This window comes from Schistocerca piceifrons, chromosome 3 (assembly GCF_021461385.2).
Source record: "Schistocerca piceifrons isolate TAMUIC-IGC-003096 chromosome 3, iqSchPice1.1, whole genome shotgun sequence".
Taxonomy (NCBI): domain Eukaryota; kingdom Metazoa; phylum Arthropoda; class Insecta; order Orthoptera; family Acrididae; genus Schistocerca; species Schistocerca piceifrons.
The window spans coordinates 336,108,757-336,122,138 of NC_060140.1; the positions used below are offsets into that span (position 1 = coordinate 336,108,757).

Sequence of the window (13,382 nt, forward strand, 5' to 3'; positions counted from 1 at the left end):
AAGCAATCAGAAATAACAGCATTTCCAGGGAATACATACTTTCTCAGAACTCTCAGAAGAATATGCTTTGTTCTTATAGATAACACTTTTAAAAAGCACTTATTGCTACATCTTTTTACTCCACGAAAGACCCACCTGCCAATTACAAGCTTTCCCATATGAAATTTGTGCCTCCAAACTTTTGATACATCTCAACTACTTTTCCTACACCACCAAGATCATCTCCTCTGCAAACATGAACTTCTCTGCAGAAGATCCTCCAATCTATAACAGAGTGTCTTGCCACATGTAATTCCAATGAGTTAAAAGTATTAGAACATTTACTGATCCACAGAAATGTCATCTTAAAATAGTGTGACTACTAACAGCAAACCAACTATGTACATTTTTGTATACTAAAATGAGAGATGTGGATCCCTCTTTTCTGTGCAACACATCTGAAAGTCCATCCGAACAGTCCTTTCTAGCAACAAGGACCATATGCACAGAACATTTTTACATGTTCTTTTTGTTCCAAGGAGCCCCTGTTCAAAACACCACTGTATGACTTCACCCTGCAGATTAAATGGACTCAATATGAGTTAACATCAATCATGAAAACTTATAAAATATGCTCTCAGATAAAGAACATACTGACAAATACACAAATAACTAACCAACCTTAAAATCCATAATAACCAACAGCTTATGAAATGTTGAAACCTTCTATCTTGAAAGCAAAGAAAGGAAACTGTAATAAACTACAATCTTCCATTCAAAAAGTTACTTGTAGTGACTATCATAATCGCATCAGATTAAATCATGGAATATATAACATCCATAAAAATGTCAGAAGTATGAAACCTTAATATCACTAACTGTACATAATATAAATTCAAAATTCCTACCAGACAAACAAAATCAGCTAACTTTATTTATGAAGTAAAATAAATTATAAACGGCATTCTCACTGATTATCAACATATGTGTTATCATGATAAAATAAAACATATGGTAACTTCATTTACAAAACAAAAGAAGTAACAACAGTCTCATGACTCATGACTGGCCATCTGATCGTGCTGTTACCAACCTCTACACATCACACAGAAAGCACCCCCCCCCCCCCCCCCTGCGGGTCCGGGGGTTAGAATAGACCCAAGGTATTCCTGCCTGTCGTAAGAGGCGACTAAAAGGAGTCCCTCCCCCTCAAGGGGGTAGTTAGCGCCTGCGTCCGGAGACGGACGGTTTCACGACCTATATTTGTGGTCATTTTGGTTTTTCACTTCTTCTCGTTTCTTCTTCCTTTGGTTGGTTCCTTTCTTTGTTCTTCTCCATCTCACTGTCTTCCTTACTCTTTCCCTTGCCTTCTTCTCCTTGCCTTCTTCTCCTTGCCTCCTCTGGTCTCCACCTCGGCGTTTGAGACAGTCTGTCCTCTCTCTCTTCTTTTTCCTCTTCTTCCTTCCTCCCTGTGCGCGCCTGAAGGCCGACCCACACGTTCGCACGCGTAGCCGGTGACGGGGTAACGCGTAATTCCCCACCCTGGGTAGACAAGTAAGGCATGCACGTACCCCCTGGTAAAGGCCAGGCCCAGGGAGGGGTGATTGCCTGAGCTGATACCTTCTGACCATGCCGATTGGTCCCTCCGTCTGTTTCTTGGGAGGTGTGACCTGAGGTGTCAACATTCACCTAAGGCGGGAGTGCCCTCTGAGAGGGTCCCCACAAGGAAGGAGCGCGCCATCGGAGATGCTGGCAATCATGGGGGATTCCTCCACAATGGATTTCTCTTCTTCATCTCTCTCGACTTCTGCCCACAAACGGAAACTTGACCAGCCACCAGTGACAAAAGTACTACCGCCTGCCCCACAGTTCCTCGTCGTTTCTCGATCTGAGGACGGAAAGGATTTTTCCTCTGTCAACCCTTTCGTTATCCAGAAGGGCGTAGATGCCATAGCCAGAACTGTTAAGTCTTGTACCAGGTTGCGTAATGGTACCCTGTTACTAGAAACTGAGAGCGCCTTTCAGGCACAAAAACTGCTTCGCGCCACACTCCTGTACACGTTCCCTGTCCGGGTGGAGGCTCACCGAACTTTGAATTCGTCTCGTGGTGTGGTTTATCGACGGATTGACTGACAAGGAGATTCAGTCTTTCCTTGCTGAGCAGGGCGTGACGGCTGTCCATAGGGTCATGAAAAAGGTCAACAATGACCTTGTACCGACCCGGACACTTTTCTTGACCTTTGATAGTGTTCAGCTGCCATCGCGCATCAAAGTGGGCTACGAGGTTATTTCTGTTCGCCCCTATGTCCCGACACCTACGTGCTGCTAACAGTGTCAGCGTTTTAATCACACTTGCCAGTCTTGTTCCAATGCGGCTAAATGTGTCACTTGTGGCAGGGATGCCCATGAGGGTGACTGTCCACCTCCGTCTCCTCGTTGTGTGAACTGTCAGGGTGACCATGCAGCGTCCTCCCGTGACTGTCCCATCTATAAGGAAGAACGCTGTATCCAAGAAATTCGGGTCAAAGAGAAAGTGTCTACCTCGGCTGCTCGCAAGCTATTTGCTAGTAGGAAGCCCACGCTGCTCACAGCAGGGAAATACAGTACTGTCCTCGCCTCTCCTCGGACTACCAGGGAGGTGGCAACCCAGACATGCGATCTGACCTTCAGCACCACGGTCGTCCGTTCAGCCAGTGCTAAGATCGCTCGGTCGACGTCTCCTCTTCCTCCCGTCACCCCACAGACACAAGCCCCTTCATCAGCTTCTGCTAAGACGAAGACCCAGAAGTCAGATGCACGGGCCTTCAAGAAGGAACCGTCCCGTGCAGACTTCCTACGTACCTCGAACTCCCAGCCATCGACCAGTACTTCCACCAAACGAACTTCCAAGAAGGCTCATAGGAAGCACAGTTCTCCTTCTCCGCCACGGCGCATTTCTTCTCCTGTACCACCCAGCGGTTGCCACCCCAGGCTGTCATCCATTTCGCCTGGCCGCACCGCTGGTAGCCGAACATCTGGCCGTTCACCAGCGAAGGAAGCTCCCCCTCCCGGCCATCTTACCAAGATGGCCGATGAACCTATAGAACCAATGGACGATGACTGTCCGCCTACTGATAGAGGCGGCAGTGCTCGCTCGAAGTTGGGCCCTCAGCGGGCTTCGAGGTGACCCCTTCTTTCATCTTCCTTTTCTTCTTACGATGGCACTTATTCATTGGAATATTCGCAGCATTCGCTCCAACCGAGAGGACTTGCAGTTGCTGCTCCGCTTGCACCGTCCGCTCGTCGTAGCCCTCCAGGAAACGAAGTTACGCCCATGCGATCAAATTGCCTTGGCACACTACACCTCTGTGCGTTTTGACCTACCCCCTGTGGTAGGTATTGCGGCTCATGGAGGGGTTATGTTGCTGGTCCAGGATGATATTTACTACGATCCCATCACATTGCACACCGGCCTGCAGGCAGTTGCCATCTGAATTACTCTCCCCACTTTTACATTTTCCATTTGTACTGTTTACGCTCCATCGTCGTCTGCCGTTACCAGGGCAGACATGATGCAAATTATTGCTCAGCTACCTGCACCATTTTTGTTAACTGGAGACTTCAATGCCCACCATCCCCTTTGGGGCTCTCCAGCATCCTGCCCGAGGGGCTCCCTGTTAGCAGACCTTTTCAACCAGCTCAATCTTGTCTGCCTCAATACTGGCGCCCCTACTTTTCTTTCGGACACATCTCACACCTATTCCCATTTAGACCTCTCTATATGTACTACCCAAATTGCACGCCGGTTTGAGTGGTTTGCACTTTCTGATACATATTCGAGCGACCACTTCCCGTGTGTTATCCATCTCCTGCAGCATACCCCCTCTCCGTGCTCATCTAGTTGGAACATCTCCAAAGCAGACTGGGGGCTCTTCTCTTCCAGGGCGACCTTTCAGGATCAAACAAACTTCCACAAGCTGCAATAGTCAGGTCGCACACCTCATTCTCACTGCTGCTGAATATTCCATCCCTCACCCTACTTCTTCTCCACGTCGCGTACCGGTCCCCTGGTGAACCTGGACCGCGGCATGTAGAGGCGCTTTATGTGCTCGTCGACGTGCTTTACGCACCTTTAAACGCCACCCTACAGTGGCGAATTGTATCAATTATAAACGATTACGTGCACAGTGTCGTCATATTATTAAAGAAAGCAAGAAAGCCAGCTGGGCTGCTTTCACAAGCACCTTCAACAGTTTTACTCCTTCTGTTGTCTGGGGTAGCCTGCACCGGCTATCTGGCACTAAGATCCACTCACCAGTTTCTGGCTTGACGGTCGCGAATGACGTCCTTGTGGCCCCTGAGGATGTCTCCAATGCCTTCGGCCGCTTTTTCTCAGAGGTTTCGAGCTCCGCTCATTACCACCCTGCCTTCCTCCCCCGAAAACAGGCAGAGGAGGCTAGGCCACCTAACTTCCGCTCCTCGAATCGTGAAAGTTATAATGCCCCATTCACCATGCGGGAACTCGAAAACGCACTTGCCCGGTCACGGTCCTCCGCTCCAGGGCCTGATTCTATTCATATTCAGATGCTGAAGAACCTTTCTCCTGCAGGTAAAGGTTTCCTTCTTCGTACTTATAATCGCATCTGGATTGAGGGACATGTTCCCGCATGCTGGCGCGAGTCTATTGTTGTACCGATTCCTAAGCCGGGGAAGGACAAGCACTTGCCTTCCAGTTATCGACCCATCTCGCTTACCAGCTGTGTCTGTAAGGTGATGGAGCGAATGGTTAACTCTCGTTTGGTTTGGCTGCTCGAATCTCGACACCTACTTACCAATGTACAATGTGGATTTTGTAGGCGCCGCTCAGCTGTTGACCATCTGGTTACCTTGTCGACCTTCATTATGAATAACTTCTTGCGGAAGCGCCCGACCGCGGCTGTGTTCTTTGATTTGGAGAAGGCTTACGACACCTGTTGGAGGGCGGGCATTCTCCGCACCATGCATACATGGGGCCTTCGCGGTCACCTCCCTCTTTTTATTCGTTCCTTTTTAATGGATCGATAGTTCAGGGTACGTGTGGGTTCTGTTCTGTCAGACACATTTCGCCAGGAGAATGGGGTGCCACAGGGCTCAGTTTTGAGCGTCGCTCTCTTCGCCATAGCGATCAATCCAATAATGGATTGCCTCCCAGCTGATGTATCTGGCTCCCTTTTCGTGGACGATTTTACCATCTATTGCAGCGCGCAGCGTACATGTTTCCTGGAGCGCTGTCTTCAGCGTTCTCTTGACCGTCTTTACTCCTGGAGTGTCGCCAATGGCTTCCGTTTTTCTGCCGAGAAGAAAGCGCCAACACTGTAGCTGTAGGATGTAACACATGCATTAACAAAGTACATTGTAATTTGATTTAAGAATCTGTGGTATGCTCCAAACAGCCTATATTGTTCACAATAGTTATCATATGGTCAAAGTAATCGTGGGCAGTCGGATCATTGCACACTCAAGATCAATGTTCTGAATATCAATTCACAGTGAAAAAGGTGCCTTAATGTATTTCTAGTTCAGTCTGACAGTTTGTGGTACAACTACACAGTCCGTACAGCTCACACTACATATCATACACACATAGCACTCATGTGGCTTGGCGATCTGCACACTGTTTATTTATTTATTGTTCCATGGGACCAAATTAAGGAGAAGTCTCCATGGTCATGGAACGAGTCAATACATTAAATTATAACATGATAGTAGAAACAGATAAAATGAAATGCAAGAAACATATTCAGGCAACAATTCGTAAGGTTAAATAAAGAAAATCAACAATGTAGCTCTGGAATTTGCTTAATTTTTCAGCTCTTCCAGGAGCTCCTCGACAGAATAGAAGGAGTGAGCCATGAGGAAACTCTTCAGTTTAGACTTAAAAGCATTTGGGCTACTGCTAAGATTTTTGAGTTCTTGTGGTGGTTGTTGTTTTTGTTGTGGTCTTCAGTCCTGAGACTGGTTTGATGCAGCTCTCCATGTTACCCTATCCTGTGCAAGTTTCTTCATCTCCCAGTACCTACTGCAACCTACTTCCTTCTGAATCTGCTTAGTGTATTCATCTCTTGGTCTCCCTCTATGATTTTTACCCTCCACGCTGCCCTCCAATGCTAAATTTGTGATCCCTTGATGCCTCAGAACATGTCCTACCAACCGGTCCCTTCTTCTCGTCAAGTTGTGCCACAAACTCCTCTTCTCCCCAATTCTATTCAATACCACCTCATTAGTTATGTGATCTACCCATCTAATCTCAGCATTCTTCTGTAGCACCACATCTCGAAAGCTTCTATTCTCTTCCTGTCCAAACTATTTATCGTCCATGTTTCACTTCCATACATGGCTACACTCCATACAAATACTTTCAGAAACGACTTCCTGACACTTAAATCTATACTCGATGTTAACAAATTTCCCTTCTTCAGAAACACTTTCCTTGCCATTGCCAGTCTACATTTTATATCCTCTCTACTTCGACCATCATCAGTTATTTTGCTCCCCAAATAGCAAAACTACTTTAAGTGTCTCATTTCCTAATCTAATTCCCTCAGCATCACCCGACTTAATTAGACTACATTCCATTATCCTCGTTTTGCTTTTGTTGATGTTCATCTTATATCCTCCTTTCAAGACACTGTCCATTCCATTCAATTGCTCTTCCAAGTCCTTTGCTGTCTCTAACAGAATTACAATGTCATCGGTGAACCTCAAAGTTTTTATTTCTTCTCCATGGATTTTAATACCAACTCCAAATTTTTCTTTTGTTTCCTTTACTGCTTGCTCAATATACAGATTGAATAACATCGGGGAGAGGCCACAACCCTGTCTCACTCCCTTCCCAACCATTGCTTGCCGGCTGCGGTGGTCTCGCGGTTAAGGCGCTCAGTCCGGAACCGTGCGACTGCTACGGTCGCAGGTTCGAATCCTGCCTCGGGCGTGGATGTGTGTGATGTCCTTAGGTTAGTTAGGTTTAAGTAGTTCTAAGTCCCATAGTGCTCAGAGCCATTTGAACCAACCATTGCTTCCCTTTCATGCCCCTTGACTCTTATAATTGCCATCTGGTTTCTCTACAAATTGTAAATAGCCTTTCGCTCCCTGTATTTTACCCCTGCCACCTTTAGAATTCGAAAGAGAGTATTCCAGTCAACATTGTCAAATGCTTTCTCTAAGTCTACAAACGCTAGAAACGTAGGTTTGCCTTTCCTTAGTCTTTCTTCTAAGATAAGTCGTAAGGTCAGTATTGCCTCACGTGTTCCAATATTTCTACGGAATCCAAACTGATCTTCCCCGATGTCGGCTTCTACCAGTTTTTCCATTCGTCTGTAAGAATTTGTGTTAGTATTTTGCAGCTGTGACTTATTAAACTGATAGTTCAGTAATTTTCACATCTGTCAACACCTGCTTTCTTTGGGATTGTAATTATTATATTCTTCTTGAAGTCTGAGGGTATTTCGCCTGTCTCATACATCTTCCTCACCAGATTGTAGAGTTTTGTCAGGACTGGCTCTCCCAAGGCCATCGGCAGTTCTAATGGAATGTTTTCTACTCCTGGGGCCTTGTTTCGGCTCAGGTCTTTCAGTGCTCTGTCAAACTCTTCACACAGTATCGTATCTCCCATTTCATCTTCATCTACATTCTCTTCGATTTCTATAATATTGTTCTCAAGTACATCGCCCTTGTATATACCCTGTATATACTTCTTCCATCTTTCTGCTTTCCCTTCTTTGGTTAGAACTGGGTTTCCATCTGAGCTCTTGATATTCATACAAGTGGTTCTCTTTTCTCCAAAGGTCTCTTTAATTTTCCTGTAAGCAGTATCTATCTTACCCCTAGTGAGATAAGCCTCTACATCCTTACATTTGTCCTCTAGCCATCCCTGCTTAGCCATTTTGCACTTCCTGTTGATCTCATTTTTGAGACGTTTGTATTCCTTTTTGCCTGCTTCATTTACTGCATTTTTATATTTTCTCCTTTCATCAATTAAATTCAATATTTCTTCTGTTACCCAAGGATTTCTACTAGCCCTCGTCTTTTTACCTACTTGATCCTCTGCTGCCTTCCCTACTTCATCCCTCAGAGCTATCCATTCTTCTTCTACTGTACTTCTTTCCCCCACTGCTGTCAATTGTTCCCTTATGCTGTCCCTGAAACTCTGTACAATCTCTGGTTTAGTCAGTTTATCCAGGTCCCATCTCCTTAAATTCCCACCTTTTTGCAGTTTCTTCAGTTTTAATCTGCAGTTCATAACCAATAGATTGTGGTCAGAGTCCACATCTGCCCCTGGAAATGTCTTACAATTTAAAACCTGGTTCCTAAATCTCTGTCTTACCATTATATAATCTATCTGATATCTTTTAGTATCTCCGGGATTCTTCCATGTATACAACCTTCTTTTACGATTCTTGAACCAAGTGTTAACTATGATTGAGTTATGCTCTAAGCAAAATTCTACCAGGCGGCTTCCTCTTTCATTTCTTAGCCCCAATCCATATTCACCTACTATGTTTCCTTCTCTCCCTTTTCCTACACTCGAATTCCAGTCACCCATGACTATTAAATTTTCGTCTCCCTTCACTATCTGAATAATTTCTTTTATCTCACATTCATTTCATCAATTTCTTCATCTGCAGAACTAGTTGGCATATAAACTTATACTACTGTAGTAGGCGTGGGCTTCGTGTCTATCTTGGCCGCAATAATGCGTTCACTATGCTGTTTGTAGTAGCTTACCCGCACACCTATTTTTTTATTCATTATTAAACCTACTCCTGCATTACCTCTATTTGATTTTGTATTTATAACCCTGTATTCACCTGACCAAAAGTCCTGTTCCTCCCGTCACTGAACTCCTCTAATTCCCACTATAGCTAACTTTAGCCTATCCATTTCCCTTTTTAAATTTTCTAACCTACCTGCTCGATTAAGGGATCTACCATTCCACGCTCCGATCCGTAGAACGCTAGTTTTCTTTCTCCTGATAATGACGACCTCCTGAGTAGTCCCCGCCCGGAGATCCGAATGGGGGCTATTTTATCTCCGGAATATTTTACCCAAGAGGACGCCATCATCATTTAACCATACAGTAAAGCTGCATGCCCTCGGGAAAAATTACGGCTGTAGTTTCCCCTTGCTTTCAGCTGTTCGCAGTACCAGCACAGCAAGGCCATTTTGGTTATTGTTACAAGGCCAGATCAGTCAATCATCCAGACTGTTGCCCCTGCAACTACTGAAAAGGCTGCTGCCCCTCTTCAGGAACCACATGTTTGTCTGGCCTCTCAACAGATACCCCTCCGTTGTGGTTGCACCTACGGTACAGCCATCTGTATCGCTGAGGCACACAAGCCTCCCCACCAACGGCAAGGTCCATGGTTCATGGGGGGGGGGGGGGGGGGGGGGGGGAGGTCCATGGTTCATGGGGGGGTAGCTTATTGAAAATGGGTGCAGCAGAATACTGCAATCCTTTCTGCACAAGAGTCAAGGAAGTGCATTCCACATGCAGATTTGATTTCTGCCTAGTATTAACTGAGTGAAAGCTGCTAACTCTTGGGAATAAGCTAATATTGCTAACAACAAACGACATTAAAGAAAATATATACTGTGAGGGCAATGTCAGAATTCCCAGACTATTGAATAGGGGTCGACAAGAGGTTCTCGAACTTACACCACATATAGCTCGAATAGCCCGTTTTGAGCCAAAAATACCCTTTTTGAATCAGAAGAATTACCCCAAAAAATAATACCATATGACATAAGCATATGAAAATATGCGAAGTAGACTACTTTTCGTGTTGAACTGTCACTTATTTCAGATACTGTTCTAATGGTAAATAAAGCAGCATTTAGTTTCTGAACAAGATCCTGAACATGGGCTTTCCACAACAGCTTACTATCTATCCGAACCCCTAGGAACTTGAACTGTTCTGTCTCGTTTATAATATGCCCGTTCTGTCTGAGCAAAATATCAGTTCTTGTTGAATTGTGAGTTAGAAACTGTAAAAACTGAGTCTTACTATGATTTAGCATCAAATTATTTTCCACAAACCACGAACTTATTTCATGAACTACATTATTTGATAATGTTTCAATATTACACCCAAGATCCTTCACTATCAAGCTGATGTCATCAGCAAACAGAAATATTTTTGAATCACCTGTAATACTAGAAGGCATATCATTTATATAAATAAGAAACAGCAGTGGCCCCCGCACCGACCCTTGGGGAACACCCCACTTAACAGTGCCCCATTGGGACTGAACATCACTACCACTCTCAATATTGCGGATAATTACATTCTGCTTTTTTTTTTCTTAAAGTAATAGGCTAACCAATTGTAAGCTACTCCCCTTACTCCATAATGGTCCAACTTCTGCAGTAATATCTTGTGGTCAACACAGTCAAAAGCCTTCGTTAAATCAAAGAAAACACTGAGCATTCGCAACCTTATATTTAATCCATCTAAAACCTCACAGAGAAAAGAGAATATAGCATTTTCAGTAGTTAAACCATTTCTAAAACCATACTGTACATTTGATAGCAAATTATGTGAATTTAAATGCTCCAGTAACCTTGTATATACAACCTTCTCGATAACTTTAGCAAACACTGAGGGCATAGAAATAGGTCTGTAATTGTCAACATTATCCCTGTCTCCCTTCTTATAAAGTGGCTTCACTACCGAGTACTTCAATCAGTCGGGAAATTGACCACTCCTAAAGGAAAAGTTACAGATATGGCTAAGTACTGGGCTAACATACATAGAACAATACTTCAGTATTCTGCTAGATGCCCCTTCATATCCATGAGAGTTCTTGGTCTTCAATTATTTAATTATTAACTCAATGTTTAGTTTTATGATGTTAATTTTATGACTAATGGTTCTGAATATCAGATCACCCTGAAAAGCAATGTGACACACTTGGTTATTAGTTTGTTTGTTGAAAGTACACACTGAAATGAAAATGTATATCACTGATAAAATAGTTCTTTCAACATTGGGGATAATACACAGTCGCCACCCTTTCTTAATCTACAGACTATTTGTAGTTTCTTCCCCATACACATACCGTACCAATATGTTTCTACAGCTCAGCCCATCTCGCTTTGCATTAGATAATGATTTACAATTACATATAAAAGTAAAACTTCACATTATCATATTCATGGGAAATAATTTTAAATAATATATTAATAAACATGCAGACACACATCAGAAGAAAAAAAAAAAAAAAAAAAAAAAACAAAAATAGCAAATTTGTGCATAGGAACTTCAGAGTGTATACAGAAACAAAGTTGCACAACGGAAAAATGTTGCAAAACCCATACTATAAAAAAATCTTCTAACATAACAAGGAAAGAAGAAAGCACAGTGAAAAGAAAAATATTATATCATACTGTGTTATCTTCACAACTGGAACAATAATTACTGAAATTAAATCTTGGAAAGATGGGGGAGAGTGAACGAGTATCATAAGTGTCCCAACCCAGCCTGACCCTGGATGAAGGGGAAACAAAGACAATGACACTGCTTGATAATCCCCAAAGGAATAAATTAGGCAATCACCAATGAAATGAAAGTCTTTCTTCCAAATAAAATGCAACTTGATGCAGGAAAATGACAGTATAACTTCTGTGACAGAACACTAGTGTCTAACATACTTTTATTAGACATAGCATGTTGATCCTAAGTGATTTATGCCGACCAAGCTTTTACAGTAGTCTTTCGTTCTTTTTGTGATTACCAGCTTATTTCCATTTTTTCTCTGACTTTTCTCATAGGCCTAGGTCTCTTTATCGTAATGCCATCAAATATGCCAATTCTACACTTTACTTTCATTATAAACCACCTTCAAAACTGAGGCCACTAACATATGCTTGTACAATGATACTTGACTTGCAGATGGGAGATCTGTATCAAATGTTGTTGATGAAAGACATTTTTGCTTGGATAATAAGAATTAAAGACAAATATCCTGGATTAAATAAGTTAGGTCATATGACAATATTGATGATGGTCTGTCTGTCAGATGAAGTTGCTAAGCTCAGTACCTGATTGAGAGTTATCCAAGAGGAACAGACTGCATGTTAGCACAGCGTGTTACTCTCTCACTTATCTTTCATCTTTATTTTAAATGGATATAACTTATACTCCTCACACACTCACCTACAATAGTCACCATTAACACACAACACTCCTGTTTCTCAAAGAAAAGGTGCCCAAATGGTACAAATAAAGTAAGCCTTCACGATGTAGGCACCTTACTTTGTATGTAATATCCCAGCCAGCAGTCCCATGTAGTGATTACAATTTACTTTTATCATATTAATTTTGTATTTAATAGTTTTATTATTTTTAGATCCTCTACTCACTTAACTAACATTTTTGCCACAGTCCAGTTTGCCTGCTCTTCAATGCTACCCTTTAGTAATAACTAGATACTAGAATTTTTAATAATTTAGTGTTAACATAATTGATGTTAAAAACTCATTATTGGTAATTCATTACAGAAATTCATTTCCTTGTCTTCACTCTATATGATGCCCATATCTTAGAGAGAGACTTAAAAATTTGTAAACTGAACAACATACCTCTTAGGGAAGTATAGGACTGTAAAATGCTTTTAAACAGAAGTGCTACAATAAAGAATAAAGGGAAAAAAGAGAGTATTTATTTATTTATTTTTTGTTGCAGGTGACGGCACTATTAAGAGAACAAACACGCTTGTGCCATCAGCTTGAAACACTAACTGGATGCAATGTTGAAGCAACAAATTCTGGTACTGAACCAAGCATTTCCGCTTTGCACTGCTGTTGTGAAAGTGAGCGCATGCTGGATGCTGTTCGTGAAGAGAATAGACGCCTGGAACGTCTTGTGGAGGCACATTCTGCAGAGTTGGCTGAAATCCGGCAGATGCTTTCTAGACTTATTGACAGAGAGAGGGATTCAGCTGCTCTGTAATGTATACATGTGTGCAATTAAACTCCAAAATATTCAGGGCACTAGTCAAAGTACACCTAGGCATCTCTTTGCGGCTTCTCTGAGCAAGTGGCAAATGCCAGTTGTCAAAATACATCTGAACATATTCCTTTGTGTTCAGTCATTAATAACTCGGTGATACTGAAGCAAAGACTTTATAAGAAGCCTTCTTCTGCTGCTACAGAAACTAAAAGTGTTTACGTAGAACATAAGTAACACTCTATTATGGGAGAAAAAATTCCTTGAAATGAAGATTAAAATGTTAAATGCCAAGGAATAATTTAATTATTTTTAGTGTTATAATGTCTTAATTTGGAATGCATTATTTTCATAAAAGTGTTCATTATTGTTTATGACACTGTAAGTTTCAGACTCCAATATACTATTTTGGAATATTTTGTTGCTATAAAACTTATG

The 13,382-nt window shown here is 42.5% G+C and overlaps 1 protein-coding gene across 1 annotated transcript in view; it reads left to right on the forward strand.

Annotated features, from left to right (window-relative positions):
- Positions 1-13,042, forward strand: part of LOC124788635 — a 291,652-nt gene extending 278,610 nt beyond the window's left edge. Inside the window, exon 12 of the mRNA XM_047255906.1 lies at positions 12,681-13,042. Within this exon, the coding sequence (XP_047111862.1) occupies positions 12,681-12,947 (267 nt within the window). The 3' untranslated portion in view covers positions 12,948-13,042. The remainder of the gene's footprint in view (positions 1-12,680) is intronic.
- Positions 13,043-13,382: the final 340 nt, after the last annotated feature.